The following is a 16,093-nucleotide window of genomic DNA, read 5'->3' on the forward strand; positions in this document are numbered from 1 at the left end:
ACAGCTAATTGCTCTATTTCTAAATTGACTTTCTACAGAGTTCTCTTATTTCAGAATTTTTCATAGAGGCATCTCTAATGTCTTCTGAAGTATAAGAACTGTTTGAGCTTGTTATTTTGCCAATTGCTATTCAGTAGAGTCATGAAAGATTAAAAAAAAAACAACTTAGCCAAACAAAACAAAAAACCCAGACTGTATAATTAACTATAATTAGCCATGATCTCATTAGTATCCTGCAACAGAATAGAGCACTTAAGATTTAATATTGTGATTAATAACTCCCAATACACTTCTCTACCCAGCCAAAATTCAGAAGTTGAAACAGCTTATTACATTTGTCCACATAAAAAAAATGACACTGCTTTAGGTGTTTAAATTCCTTTCCATGACAAAATTAAATTAAATCAGCATAACAATTTGTGCATTGCCCATACTGACAACTTCTAAGTTAACATGAGATGTTTTACTGAGAGTGATTTTCATTTGAACAAGAATTAAATGAGAGAAAACCTACAGCTTGTACTGCAGAGGTTAGATTAGGTACCCCAGTGGATGCGCTCCCTCCTGGCTTTAGGATCTACAAAACATGTTATTTATGTTTATTATCACACAGAAAAACCCAAGTGGTCAGTAAAAAGAAACTAAGTACACTTTTTCTTCTTTTGCATATATGGGAAGTCACAGACGAAAGACAACTGGAATAAAATTAAGTCTACCACTGAGCATAGTCTGTCAGACATACATAAGGTACCTAAAATGTTCTTTCTGTTATTGCTGTTTCATGGTATTCCAAAATTTGACTTACACCAAACATGAGCTCAGAAAGAACAAGTAACAAGCTTAAAAATTCATAAGGAATGTATAACAAGCCTTCTCAGCAATCAACTTCTCTATTCACTGTTTAAGAAAACAATCTATAAATATGAACAACCTCTAAGTGAATGTATTTGCTGTAGAATAAATTGCATAATTTTTCAGAAGTACAGAAGTATCAAATCTATGTCTATCTGTCTATCGAAGGGGAGAAGAAAGTGACCAAAGACTTCTCACTCTCGTTGGTAAATATACATCTTTTCCAATTGCCTATTAAAAACAGTGTTTAGGATGATATTTTAATCCCTCTACTCACTTCTATTTTATTACAGCTTTTCAGTATATAATAGCAAACAAAAAAGTTTGACATATTAGACTGAAATTTTGATTTTGATTCCAGACCCACCAACAAAACACTACTGATTCCTTTTCTTCAAACCCTTGTGCACTGTGACTGCATAATACTCAGGACTGTCTTACTGTTTGTGGCAAAGTACGAGGGAAAAAGCAGCCCTGCTCACTACAGGGACCTCCAAGCACTGCTGTAATAAAGCAGTAAAAGCTTTCCTCTGTCAAAATTATCTTTGCCTTAATGCCAAATAATTATTTTAGCCACATCTAACAGGTCAAAATTAATTTAAAAAATCTGAATAAAGCAAACTAAATACACGCTAGCCAATGAAAGCATTGTAGTAACAAACAAGGTGCTCAAGTGACAATGTGATACTCAGTTGGAATGGAAGGATGCAGGCTCTTAGGAAGGACAGGCAGGGGAGATGAGGAGGGGGTGTTGCCCTCTATGTCAGTGACCAGCTGGAGTGCACGGAGCTGCACCTGGGCACAGATGAGCAGCTGACTAAGAGCTTATGGGTCAGGATTAAAGGGAAGACAGGGACAAATGACTTTATAGTGGGGATCTGCTACAGGCCACTCGACCAGGAAGACCAAGCAGATGAGACCCTCTGTAGACAGATAGGAGCACTCACATTCACAAGCCCTGGTCCTCATGGGTGACTTCAACCACCCCAATATCTGTTGGAGGGACAACATAGCAGGGCATAAGCAATCCAGGAGGTTCCTGGAATGCATTAATGATAACTTCCTTCTCCATGTGACAGAGGAGCCAACAAGGAGAGGTGCTATGCTCGACCTTGTTCTCACCAACAAGGGCAGGCTGGTGGGGAATGCGAAGCTCAAGGGCAGCCTTGGCTGCAGTGACCATGAAATGGTGGAGTTTAAGATCCTTAGGGCAGCGAGGAGGGTGCACAGCAAGCTCGCTACCCTGGGCTTCAGGAGAGCAGACTTTGGCCTCTTCAGGGGTCCACTTGGCAGAGTACCATGGGAGAAAGCCCTGGAGGGAAGGGGGGCCCAAGAAGGCTGGTTAATAATCAAGGATCCCCTCCTCCAAGCTCAGCAGCAATGCATGCCAACAAAGAGGAAATCAGGCAAAAAATACCAGGAGGCCTGCATGGATGAATAAGGAGCTCCTTGACAAACTCACACACAAAAAGGAAGCCTACAGAGGGTGGAAGCAAGGACAGGTAGCCTGGGAGGAATACGGAGAAATTGTCCAAGCAGCCAGGGATCAGGTTAGGAAAGCTAAAGCCCTGACAGAATTAAATCTGGCCAGGGACATCAAGGGCAACAAGAAAAGCTTCTGCAGGTACGCTGGTTATTAAAGGAAGACTAGGAAAAATGTGGGCCCTCTCTGGAAGGAAACAGGAGACATTGTTACCTGGGATATAGAGAAGGCTGAGGTACTCGGTGACTTCTTTGCCTCAGTCTTTACTGGGCAAGTGCTCAAGCCACACTGCTCAAGTCACAGAAAGCAAAGGCAGGGACTGGGAGAATGAAGAACCACCCACTGCAGGAAAAGATCAGCTTCAAGACCACCTAAGGAACCTGAATGTGCACAAGTCCATGCGACCTGATGAGAAGCTCAATATGACCAGGCAGTGTGTGCTTGCAGCCCAGAAAGCCAACCATAGTCCTGGGCTGCATCAAAAGAAGTGTGGCCAGCAGGTTGAGGGAGGTGATTCTGCTTCTCCACTCAGCTCTGGTGAGACCCCATGTGGAGTACTGCACCCAGATCTGGGGCCTCCAACGTACGGACATGGACCTGCTGGAGTGAGTCCAGAGGAGGGCCATGAAGACTATCAGAGAGCTGGAGCTCCTCTCCTACGAAGACACCCTGAGAAAGTTGGGGTTGTTCAGCCTAGAGAAGACAAGGCTGCAGGGAGACCTTATTGCGGCCTTCCAGTACCTGATGGGGGCCTACAAGAAAGCTGGAGAGGGACTTTTTACAAGGGCATTTAGTGATAGGACACGGGGGGATGGCTTTAAACTGAAAGAGGGTAGATTTAGATTAGATATAAGGAAGAAACCACCACTCTGAGGGTGGTGAGGCACTGGAACAAGTTGCCCAGAGAAGCTGTGGATGCCACATCCCTGGAAGTATGCAAGGCCAGGCTGGATGGGGCCTTGAGCAACCTGGTCTAGTAGAAGGTGTCCCTGCCTGTGGCAGGAGGGCTGGAACTAGATGATCTTTAAAGGTCCCTTCCAACCCAAACCATTCTATGATAACAGACATGATCTTTTCTAGAGTTAAGCCCTCTTGCACTACACAAATGCTAGAACCTTACTTTCACTAGTTTCTGCATTTAAAATATATTCTTCTTGAGATCAAATCAGACATTCAGATTTCACAGATCTACAGTTATGTCACTCAGCAAATGAAAGATAATGATTTGCATCTTCTTTGTTACAACTCAGGTTAACCATTAACTGAAGATACTTTCTTCTTCCTAAAATAATATTTTCCCATATTTTTAACTTTCTAGCAACAAATGATTCATTTAGTTATCCATCTACTATACTATAACTTAATAAACATGCATTTAATATTTAAAAAAAAATCAAAGCTACAGATATCCATGCTTATTTTAAATTATGCAAAATATCTTAAACATCTTATTAAAAAACAGATGGCAATTTAGGTCAGAATAACACAACAGAAAAATGCAGAAATGCTTCCTTGCATTTGTTGTTATCCTTCAATACACACAAGTACATTTCTTGTCCCTTTCTTCCCTTTGTTGACCACTGTATTTGAACAACCAATATTTCAACCTAGATCTAGAACTGGTCACTATTTACCTCTTACTCATTTGAATAAAGAAATTCATTTGAAGGAAAAAACACACCTAGAATTTAACCTGCACTCTTGACATGTTTGCAGAGGGTCTCCTCCTTAAACTCCATTTCATCTCAGCTCACAGAGTTACCATCTTTATACCCATATTATAGCATCAATGCATCCATCAAGGAAATGTAATCCATCTGGGTAAAGGCATTGTTTTAATAATCTTCATTTCAGTGTTCAGGCTGACATCCCAACAACCCCAAATGCAGAATAGAACATTTAAGGTTATTTTATATATATATATGTATATGAAATGTAACCTCCTGGAGTCAGCCACTTCACAAAGCCAAGTCAAACAGAAACACAAAAACCTTACTCAGAAATTAAGTATAACATTGTATATAGCATATCACCTACTGTTCCCTGGACCAAAACAAACTGTTACCATGCTGAAAAATGGTGCCTTGCGCCCTGGGTTGGTAGGGCCTTTTTTCAGCTATCCATAACCAAACCTGCAACATCACACAGTTAGCAATTTCTCCACCTTCATAAAAAGATCCTGAGACACATATTAGAACTAAGGCTGTTTGGATTACTCTAAACAGAATAGGGAAGGTATTTGTCCGACATAGCTAAATCCATGGTAACCACATAAGTTTGATGGGTTGGAAAAATCATTAGCAAGGAGAAAAGGAGCATGTTCTGGTGTGAGTGCAACTGCACCCTCCCCCTGGCTCCTGCACCACCTGCCACCACTGAGCTGTGCGCTTTTCCTGCCTGCCCAGCTCTCGCGCTCACACACACTGACTAGGCTTTGGGGCTACTGCCCTCCTTGTTGAGCAACGATTAATAAGTACATGATTTCAAATTAGTTACCTTCTCTCCAGGTGTCTGAGCACAGTAACAAGACAAGCTTTCTAAAATAAACTGCAATTTATTTTCACTTTTGTGTGTTTCAGCCTAATGCCTTCAAATGGCCACTATACCTTCTCTGAAAAGAATTCCTTTTTAACTAGCTAGCTCTCCTCTTCCAATCCTTTCCAAGCATTTAATGACGGAACACTCGTCTTGAGGTATTCTTTTTCTTTCCTGATTATTTTTTACTCTCAGCAAGCCAGTAAATCCAATTAATATAGTAATACAGTTAAAATAAAGAAATGAATAAACACAAAAAGCCGTAGCAAACATAACAATGAAAAACAGCTCAAACTAGTATGACTATGTTTAAACTTAGACTTGTACTACACTTTGTTTTGAGAGAGTTTGCCAACTTCTGGACACTCTTCAGCTTGGCAGCCAAAAAAAGGACGCACGTGAGTTTCGCTGTCTTACATTACGCTTGCAGAACTCTCCTCTACGGAGAGAGAAGCCTTGCTTCCAGGGTAGCGCTGTGCGTTCACACTATGACATCTCTTTAAATATTCCGATACATGGTTTAACACAGAATCTACCAACTTAACAATAAAAAAAGGGTGGCCTGATCATTCATTCATTTATTCTTTGCTCACAGTAACTTTAAAACTGAAGATTTAGATGAACCTTTTATTCAGCCATACACATTGTTCTAATAATATGTAGCTTCAGGCAAGTTTAACACTCTGCCACCAAACAGACCTGATATTTCTTTCACAACATGTCAGAAGTTCTCATATCCTTACCAGTGCCTTACTCAGGCAACCTTTTAATACAATGCATTTGGGCAAGACTTTGTCCAGCTTCCTTTTTTACTATACCCTGAGGCCCTAAGATATTACTAATTCACTCATTTCAAATTTCAACTTATGTCTGTAATTTTATTCTGATTTCAATTCTGAAATAGTGCCGTATGCCACATGTATACCTATGCATTATCTAGATTGTGGTTATATTTTACAATGCATCTGATTTCACATATTCTGCAGATGGATTTCAAAGGAATTTGTAATGTAGAATCCTTTTCTGACTGTTCTGAAAATGGTGGCTGGACCAAAACTTGTTCACTCTCCTTATCCTCAGAAGTAAGCCAGAAAAGACATAAATACAAGGTTAAATTCCCTTTGATTTTTGCAAATGATACTAGAAACCAAATTAGGCAAAGCACCATTCCTTGGCTTTACATAATTTTTATGCTTACATTGAAGTACAAGTTTCTGATAAAAATAGGGATGTGTTGACTAGTGAAGTTTACTGAGTCTCTTTGGTGCTTTCTTCTCATTTCTTTTTTCAGTTATTGGGGAAAAATGGTTGATCCTGTGCTATTCCTTCTCGCCAAGCTCAGAGGGAAACATATCACTTGGAGTTTCCATTTACCATTCAACTTCTTCTCAACTACAAGTCAGGGCAACACAATTATTAATCTGAAAGACAATTTATGTGCAATCAATTAAATTACTTCCATTTTCCTATTTCATGCTTTAGTAGGTATAATTTGGCTTAGTCTCTTTTCTATCTCCTATTTTTCTCAGCATTTTCCAAAACAGGGTTTTTTGCAACACAATTCATACCTCCTTGTGGTTCTCTTCTACACACTGCATATTCAATACAATATAGCTCCACCAAAGCAAAAAAGAAAAAAAAGTAGCATAGTAATAACCATTTCCAGTGAGCTCAGCCCAAGCAGCCATTCCCAGCTAAGCGAGAAGACACTAAAGGTGGACAGCAGTAACTCTGGTCAAGAGAACTAAGCCAGTGATGAACACACGGAATTGTCCTCCCTTATTCAAAGGGAGAACAATGGCAGAGGAATACAGGCGAGCCCACTTACACCAGACAGGCTGCATTCTTATCCGTGTAGCTTGCTGTGCGTGCAGTGAGTCAGCGGTCAGTGTAGCACGCCAGTATTTTCACACACGAAAAACACTACCAGTATAAAGATGGCCCAACTTGTGCACATAGCCATCCACTCAAACGCACCGCCACTCCACTAATGGAAGATGCAAGATAACTTGTCTTTGCAAGATGCTGTTTAAACATCTACTGTCACAGGTGCTACCAACAAGTTGGGAACGTAAGACATTCAACAAGACAGAAATGCAGTCTCTGCTTCCCAATCTCTAATTTTCCAGGCTGCTTCGTTTCCAAAAGTGCCTATTCTAATCTCAGTTAAAACAAAACCAGGAATTATACTGTTGACATTTCACCTGTTTCCAAATTGGCATTCCTCCACATGACATTCATAGTTGCTATATTAAAAATGACTGTACATTTTGGATAATCACAGTATTTAGACATTGCACTATTATTAGACCTGCAAAAGGCCTACTGTATTTCAGCCTGTTTTTGAAAAGTTACCAATATTTCAAACAAAAAAATAAGGAAATGTGACAGCCAGGCCAGCATAAAAATTTAAGGCAGACAGACCAAAGCTGGCAACAAAATGAAAGATAATGATCTTCAACCTTATATTAGACCCCCTTATTTCCTGGAAGGATCCAGCCCATTGCTATTTAGATAGAGTCTTCCCACTGCCTCACACCCCTACAGCTGGAATTCAGGCATCACATTACACAGTTAACCTGAGAACCGTAACACATTCACTATTACGGCATATAGGAAGAAGATGCAGGAGTGCAAGGGTTCTTGCTAATCAGGAGCAAAAATACAAGGGTTGAGTCACCCAGAACAAGCTTATCAAAACCTGCACCCCATGAGCATATTTTAGGATATTTGAAGAGATAAGTTGTTTAGACTTTTCTGGTCGTTATTATTACAGGTATGCAAATGTTATTTCTAAAAAAAAAAAAACATTTAAGACCAGAAGCTGTCACATGTTTATGCTTTTCAAGTGGGTATCACATGGTTTGAGGCCACCTCTGCATCAACAGATGAGATCTAAGCCTGCACCACACAAACCAGGGGCAGCCACATGCCCCACGCACCCTTCCAAACATCCCACCCGACACCTCACGCAGCCGAGCCAGCCAGGAATCTGACCCAAAACGGGCCCGCAGACCTCGCACGCTCAAGGTCAAAGCCGGGCGGCTCTTGCAGCCCGACGCTCAGCTTATCTCCAGAGAGGAGGAGGTCCCCTTGAGGAGGCCCCTCCACGGAGGGGGAAAACCAGGCGGCACCCGGCCTGGACACGGGGGGGTTCCCCTGGGAGGCCCCGCAGCCCCGAAACCCACCCGGGCCCGCGCCGCCGTGCCGGGGAGCGGAGGGCAGACCGGGGAGCGGCAGCCGGCTGAGCCAGGCACCGCAGGTTAATTGATGCTGAGCAATTAGCGGGCTAACCGCTCTCCTCAGGCTCCGCGGCACCTGTCCCCCGCCTCACGCCAGCTCGGGTCCGGCCCGGCCTCGCCCTCGCCGGCGGTGCCCGCGGCCCGGTACGGGGAGGGGAGGGGAGAGGAGAAGAGAGGGCCGCCTCGGCTACAGGGGCGGACCCCGCTCGGCTGCGGCGCCCCCCCCCCGAGCCAAACGCGGCGATGGGGAGGGAGAAAGGGAGCAGCCGCCGCCGCTACCGCTGGGCCCCGCAGCCTACCCGCGCCGGCAGGAGGAAGGGAGGGAAAGGGGCGCCGGGGTGAGCGGCGTTACCTGAGGGACCCGAGCCGGAAGAGCTCGACCGCCACCGGCACCCCCGCGCCGCCCTGACAGCTCCCGGCGTGCACTGCGGCGCGCCACCGCCTCCTCTTCCTCCCGCCCCGCCCCGCCCCGCCCCGCGCCGCGCCCCCTGGTGGGCCGCCGCCGGAAAGGCGCGCGGAGCGGGGCGCGCGGGGTCGCGGTCCTGCGCGGCTGCGTGAGCGCGCAGCGCCCGGCACAGAACCGCCCTTATTTTGGTGTTGGGCGCCAGTGAATCACGCGCGGGTGGGTTGCGGCCGTTGGTTTGCCCGCGCGGGCGCGCGCGGCGGCGCGGGGAGCGGCCCGCCGCCCGCCGGTTCGGATCGCACGTCGTGCGGGGGGAGAGGTGGCTCTGTACGCGTGGGCCGTGACTTTCCGTGAGGGAGCCGCTCCCAGGGCCTCGCTGGTACCGTCGTCGCCATGCCACGTGTGGGGACAACGTGCAAGTGGACGCACATGCAGTAAAAACAAGTTTATGTATATATGTACACACATACGCTTATTTTGCCTAATCTTTCATAGTTCATCAACCAGAGTGCAGCTAAAAATGGAAGGCAGGTGATACTTATAAAGTGTATCAATTAAATCAGTAGTAGCTGCATTTAGAATTTTCTAAAATTAGCTGAGACTGATACTCTTGAGTGCTTATTACACAGCAAGGTGCGTGGGGTGCCCGCGTGGATGACACCACAAGGAATTTCTCACTGCAGGAGCAAGTAAAGAGCACGGTTCTTTGGCTGCAATCTGTTAGTTTTAAAGGCGTCGTTATGGTTCTCAAATTTAAGCAGGTTTCGTAACAGCAAACAGTTATGGTTATAAATGACTTAAGTAACTGCGGGAAAAAGAAGTGTATTCAGCTTGTAAAATAAATCTTTTAGACTATGTCTGAAGACCAGTAAATATTTCTAAAATATTGCCGGGGAAAACCTCATAATATTTATAAATCTTCTATTCGGTGACTTACGTTATCAGCCAACACTTTATGAAGTCTAAATTTATTCTCCAGACTTGGGATAATAATAACGAGGAAATGAGATTCCTTTTCTCATTAAACTCTTCCAGGATTCAGTAGGTGAGAAACAGTTACTTTTTGGAAAGCTCACAATTCCCCCTGGTTTCCCGAAGCATCGAGTATGAGTCTACAAGTCATGTATTTCCAATTAAAATGGTGCATTTACATTTATTTTCCTTTGAAAATGCATTTGAGATTTAATTCTTAACTAGGGCTGGTGGTGCTTTTGGAGCTGTTTAAAAGCGGTGACACTTTCAGTAACTACATGCTTTCACATGCTCCTGCGCTGTAAAGCAGCTGGATTTCTAAGCTCTCCTTTTGCTGAACTTAGTAGTAGCAGTTACCACTTTGAGCTCTCAAACAATTCTTTGAAATTGTCTCATCAACTTTACGTGCAGTGGCAATGAAAAAAACCCCACAGAACATTGTATGTTATCAGGAAGAATATTGAGGACAAGATAGAGGGAGTCATTTGGCTGCTGTATGAAATGCTGGCGCAGCCTTGGATGGATGACTGCATCGGTTCTTCACAGCTCAAGAAGGATGTGGAGGAGTTGGGGAAAGCACGGAGGAGGGATGGAGTCACTGCCTCACAGCCAGAGCAATAACAGCTGGGACTGACTGATACGGAGAGAGAAGGCAGGGGAAAGGATTGATCAAGATTTACAAAATCATGCAAGATATAAAGTAATTGTTGACCATGTTATAGAATCGTAGAATCATAGAATCGTTAAAGTTGGAAAAGACCCTTAAGATCATCGAGTCCAACCGCTAACCTATCACTGCCAAATCATAATCATATCATATCATATTATATTCCACAGTATGAGAATGAGGAGGGACCTCATGAAAACAGTGGGAGATCATTTCTGAGGCATGTAAAGAAAATGCTTTCCTGCAAAGCAGATTATGAATTTCTAGAATGTATTGACAGCAGTTGCTGAGTCTCAGACACTATCCATAGGTTCAAGGAGACATTATTCATACAGATGGCAAATACATCCATAAGTGGACACTGAAGGAAATGGGCAAGGATGGACCCTCCAGCATCCCCAATGCAATGAGAGATGCAGGGGAAGTACTGGGGAGTGACCCCACTACACAGCTCTTCCTGAATAGTAACTCCTTATACTGATGTTGGAGGAAAAATACTGGGCTAGGTGCACTTGCTCTGTACATTTATGTTTATTTCTGTGTAATTATTTCACTGGAGAAATAGTGAGAAACCTATAACAGGCATTTTTGAATAAATGAAGCTCACACCCTGCAAGGACTTAAGATTATTCATAACTTTGGTAGCCTTGTGTAAGCCTTTGTAAAGTGAGGGCCCAAGGCCTTTTTACTAATACTAGGAGTAGTTGATTCTCCTATAATTGTGCTGATTTAATGGTTGGTGTGTGACCTGCTTGCTTAGAACAATTTAACCTGCGTTAAACATACGTTTAACGTACATTGGTTTGTGAAGTAATTAGAAATGAAAGCCACCATGTACACTAAATATTTTTCTTCCTTAGAAAAGCAAACAACCAAAGATGACAAAATCCCAAAACACCACCCTCAGAACTGCATGTAGAGAGTACAGTCTGCATCTTGGAATACTTGAATAAATTCACGCCTTGTAAAAAAAAAAAGAAATATTTGGTTGAGACATTTTAGCTGACTATTGTCTGCCATATTTTTTCCACAACATCTAATCTTACTCCATTTACTTCTTTGAAGCTCTCCTAAGACATCTGCTCGGTTTAGCCAACTCCAAGGACTAAGATCACTTCAAAGTAACCACGTCTTAGGTAGTAAATTGCTATAAAATGAACATGTGCAAGTCTGCCTTTTTGTTTGAAGCTTTGCAGATCATGTGTTCAAATAACTCTCTGCAATCGCAAAAGGTCTTGCGACCTTCATAGAAAGTAAACGCTTAGCATTGCAAAAGAATGTGGTTTTTTCCAAAGCAAAAGCTTCTTTCCTTGGTGTCCTTGAATGCAGATCACCAACAGCCTCTTACATACTGTGAGGGCGGTGGGCTGGACGAATTGTGCAGTAGTGACAGGGCTCATGAGCTAAGGGATGGTCACACAGGGGTCTCAAGGTGGGCTTAGTCTCTTGATAAAAGACCTCTTGAGAAGCGGTAGGAAGCCTCACCCCAGAGCAGCAGATGTGTGTGCCAAGGGTCCTTTTGGTACAAGTGCAGTGCGACAGCATTCAAGAGCTGGGTGAACATGGGTTGGGAGGAATTCGGGCAGGCTTGTAATGTAGCAAGGAAGGGTGGAGAGAGGGTTGTTCACAAGGCAGGGGGTCGGTGGTGGTGCAGTGACACGCTGCAGGACACAGTCCCCAGCACTGACTGGGGAGCCTGCCCTGGCTTAGCAGGGGCCTCTGCTCAGACAGAGCTCTGGGGGCACAGTGGGTTGGCCCCAGCCAGCTGCTAGCTCACTGCTCCACAGGGGGAGAAGCAGAATAGCAAAAGCAAGAAAAGGCGTGAGTCAAGATGATGATGGTTTAGTAAGTGAAGGCAAGAGGAAAAAGAGCACAAAGACGATCACTTGCCACCTCCCACAGGCAGACCGCTGATGCCCAGCCAGTCTCTGAGCAATGGCTACTTCGGAGACTACACCCCCAGTTTTTATTGCTGCGCATGACGTTATGTGCTATGGAATATCTCTCGGGTCAATTTGAGTCAGCTGTCCTAACTCTCCCCTTCCCCAGCCTCTTCCCTGCCTCCAGCCTTCTTGCAGAAGCAGAGTGAGGGGAAGTGAGGGGAAGCAGAATGAGGCACTGAGAAGGCCTTGACAATGTGCAACACTGTTCAGCAGTAGCTAAAACACTGGTGTGTTATCAACACTGTTTGGTCACAAATCTTAAGCATAACTTCGTATGGGCTGCTGTGAGGAAACTCCATCCCAGCCAGACCTAGTATGGGGGGGGCTGCAGCTTTGGAGGCTGGGGGTTACAGGGACCACCCTGCAGAGCTGGTGCCCTGGCTTGTTGGATGTGTGCAGTGGCAAGGAGTCGTTGCCAATCTACGGAGCTTGAGGAGGAGTCCAGCAGACTGTGCAGTACCAGGGAAGATTAAAAAGAGTTTGACAATGTCTTCCCAGAGACCCTGTGGAAGATGAAAGCCCAAACTGCACAGAAGGAGGGGCGGCTAGAGATTGTGGTCGGGTGTAGGGAAATGGAGAGCTTCCCATGATGGGGAAGGCCAGAAGCTTGTCACATCTAGCAACAGGAGGCCAGCTCCTTCTCCACCTGCAGATCTGCAATTGGAGTATAGGCTTCATGCCCTGGTAGCAGATGGTGGGGGAAAGGCTTATCTGGGGAAGCACCACAGTTGGCCAAGCCTGAACCACACAGCAGTACCACCAGGAGAAAATGGTGGATGAGAGCAGTGGGTGACTCCCTGCTGTGAGGGACAGAGGATCCCATCTGCCAACCTGACTTGCTGTCTGGGTTTTTTGCTTGCTGGGGCCTTGAATCCAACACGTTGCAAGGACACTGCTGAGGTTTGCCCATCCCTCAGCCTATGACCCCCAGCTGCTTATCCACATGAGCACCAATGATACCGACCTCTGTGAGAAATGGCATCTTGGGTATGTGGGCTGGGCAACGGGTTGGGCCAGAGCTTGTCCATCAGGATCAGAAGAGAAGCCACTGAGGGTGACACCTTGGTGGGAGCATGTTGCAGACTACCCAGTCAGGATAAGGAAGTAGATAAAGCCTTTTGATACAAACTGAAGGAAGTCTCTGTGTCACAAAGCCTGGTTGTCATGGGGGACTGCTGCCCCTGGGAAGGATGAGCCCTGGGCACCAGTAGAGACCAGGAGTGCCTGGCTGGGGAGCAGCTCTGTGGGGAAGGCCCTGGGGCCCTGGTGTGCAGCGAGCCGAGCTGGCCCTGGCAGTAACGAGGGCCAACAGCATCCTGGAGCAGAGCCCATAGATCACGGAGACCGATTATCCCCCATTACTTGGGACTTGACAGACCACATTGAGGAGACAGTGCCCAGTCTTCCTGCCATGCCCCTCGCAGGGAAGGTGTCCATAAACAGGACCAAGTTTGTTGGATGCCACCAGGACGGTTGGTGCTGGAGCCCTGTTGTTATCCCGAGAAGCAGGTTCATTCGCCTGGTGTGCAAAACACCAAACTACACATGGAGCGGAGGTATTTTATTCAACTCATTTTTGCACAAAGAGGGGTGCTAAGCGGTAACTCCACAGAGCTAGCACTCCGCACTGACAAACTAAAAGGCATTTAGAGTTAAATGTGTCAGTCACAGCTAATATTCACACCCCTCAGCTAATAATTGGTTAATATCTTTTTCACTTCACCATAAAGGTACAACTCCCTTTAAATTTACCATGCATGCTCAGAGAGTAAGGGGCTTATTTGAGTGGGAGGGTTTCTGGCCTACAGGCGTTATTTTTAGTGTTATGATGAGGATAGTTCACCTAAAGGACACTTAGTTTTAGTTCTTATCAACATCACAATTAGTTGTCCTCCTTGACTTTATCACCCAGTTTTCAGTGTACTCTGATGTGGCATATTTGCCTTTATCAGTCTCTCAGCTCTCCTCAAGGCTATAGTCATAAAACAAATGCTTCCCTCTCTCTCAGCTCCCTGCTCTGGCCACCAATTTCTGTTTTGCCTGGCTTACATGGTTCATTGTTATTATTTATAAGAAAATTCCATTTTCTTCGGGATATCACTGTGAGGTGAGATGGCTTCGGGGGTAGACCCAAGCACAGCCTCCAGTGCCTGTGGGGAGGTGCCAGAGAAGAGGGACGGTGTGGCGGGAGGACGGGAGACCACAGGCAGATGTTGAGACACAAGAGGTTCAGGCCGGGCATAAGAAAACCCCCTGGAGCGGATTGTGTAGCCTCGACCTCGGCGCTTCGGGACCCGATGGGACGCAGCCCTGACCACCCAGGCCCGACCCCCAGGGCGAGCACGAGGCGAGCAGCAGCCACCCCGGGGCGCCTTCCCGCCGCGGCCCCCGCCCAGGGCCGTGGTCGGCGCCGAGCCACCGGGGGCGCTGTGGTGGGCGGGTGATCTCACCCCGCCTGCGCCGGCGGAAGGGCGACCGCTTCCTGCTCCGGCCGCCGGAGCTGTTCGTCTCCCGGCATGGCGGGAGGGTTTCTGCTGGAGATCAGGCGGGGGACGCAGAGCGCCTTGCTGGTTATCCGGTAGTGCGGGGGCGCTGCGCGCCTTCTGCCGCTTGGGCCGTGCGGAGCGGCCGGTTGCTGGCGGGGGCGGCGGGGCTGGGTTTTAGTGTCCTTACACGGGGCGAGGGAGGAACACCGGTTTATGTACCGGCGCCTCGGAAAATCCTGAACTACTGTGCAAATAAATGCTTCCTGAGAAGGGTGGTTTATTTCTTTCGATCGCTCCTCAACTCCCCCACGGGTTTACCGCGTGGGTGCCGGGGCGCGACCTGGGCGGCGGGGGGGCTGCGGGCCGACCACGGGGTCGGTCCACCCGGGCTGCGTGCTGACACCTTCCTTCCGAGGTAAACCCCGTTACTTTGCCCTCCCGCAGTGAGGGGGACCCCCCGAGCTCGCCGCTGGACGTGTGCGTGGCCGCCGACTGCCTGGAAGTGAGGAGCGGCGGGAGCCGCCGGGCGGCGGCGCTGCCGGCGGGGGTCGCGCTGGCACCGGCCTCCTGCCGCGGCCTGCGCCCGCTCCCTGGCGGCGGCCTGCACCTGCGCATGCGCCTGGTCCGCCCGCCGCCCGCCGCCGGTAAGGCCAGGCGAGCCCGGGTAGGGGGTGGGGGCGGGCTCGGCCCGGGGCTTGAAAATAGGCTTCTTTGCTTAGAGGTTACCTGAAACCGCACTGATTTAAGGGACTTGCAAGCGTAGACCTTAAAGTGTAGATTCTGCAGCAGGGGAATAAAAAAAAACCCCACAACCAAAACCACAAAAAAAGCAAAGCAAAAACCCACCCCAAGCCCACTGGAGTTCGTGGCTTGCACTGTGCATATGCTTTTGCATTCACTAAAAGGCTCTGTTTACCTCTGAATTGAAGTTTTAAACAGGAACTGATAAAATGTAATAAAATAGTCAGTTTTAAAAATCGAAAGTGCAGAAAGGGGTGTATTGGAAGGGAAATGTGGTTGCTGAGTGAGTGCTCTGTGTAGGAGTTTGAGAACTGCCCTCGGTTACTCTGCCATGCTTTCCCATATTACTTCAAAATTTCTTTCCCTCCTATTTTGTTTTGGCACAAATGCCATGAGATGCCATGAGATGATTCATCCAGGCTATCGCACTAAGGTTGTCACTGACCGTTAAAACATAAAGGACTGTGATTTTTGTGGTGTGGCTCCTTGTTCCAACAGCCTCAGTTTGCAGGGGTTAATGTTGCAGGTAACATCTGCAAAGGACTTTATTTCCGTGATGGTAATTCAGGTCTAGGATGTGATTGTATAAATAGCAAGCGTGGTAGTATAGCTGGTGCTTGCTTTTGTTCCAGCATCCAAGCTCCGCTTGCTTAGATTTATTTAATAGGATGTGACTCAGAAAGACATTAAATAACACAAAATTGTCATTTTGTGGTTTTAAAGTAGAAGTGACCAGTAAAGTATGTGGTGCAATAATGGTTTCCGCACC

At 46.5% G+C, this 16,093-nt stretch overlaps 2 protein-coding genes across 8 annotated transcripts in view; one reads left to right on the forward strand and one right to left on the reverse strand.

Annotated features, from left to right (window-relative positions):
• DOP1A (DOP1 leucine zipper like protein A) overlaps positions 1-8,553 on the reverse strand; it is a 68,091-nt gene extending 59,538 nt beyond the window's left edge. For all 4 annotated transcript variants that reach the window (XM_064447714.1, XM_064447713.1, XM_064447711.1 and 1 more), the window contains exon 1: positions 8,465-8,553. The gene's annotated coding sequence lies outside the window, so the exon portion shown is untranslated. The remainder of the gene's footprint in view (positions 1-8,464) is intronic.
• Positions 8,554-14,307: 5,754 nt separating this feature from the next.
• The window catches only part of UBE3D (ubiquitin protein ligase E3D), an 82,777-nt gene continuing 80,991 nt past the window's right edge, over positions 14,308-16,093 (forward strand). The window contains exons 1-2 of one of the 4 annotated variants that reach the window (XM_064447729.1): positions 14,308-14,675; positions 15,028-15,227. In XM_064447729.1, the coding sequence (XP_064303799.1) occupies positions 14,614-14,675; positions 15,028-15,227 (262 nt within the window). In that variant the 5' untranslated portion in view covers positions 14,308-14,613. The remainder of the gene's footprint in view (positions 14,676-15,027; positions 15,228-16,093) is intronic. The other 3 variants (XM_064447727.1, XM_064447728.1, XM_064447726.1) reach the window with 3 other exon arrangements.

Source organism: Phalacrocorax carbo, chromosome 3 (genome assembly GCF_963921805.1).
Source record: "Phalacrocorax carbo chromosome 3, bPhaCar2.1, whole genome shotgun sequence".
NCBI classification, from domain to species: domain Eukaryota; kingdom Metazoa; phylum Chordata; class Aves; order Suliformes; family Phalacrocoracidae; genus Phalacrocorax; species Phalacrocorax carbo.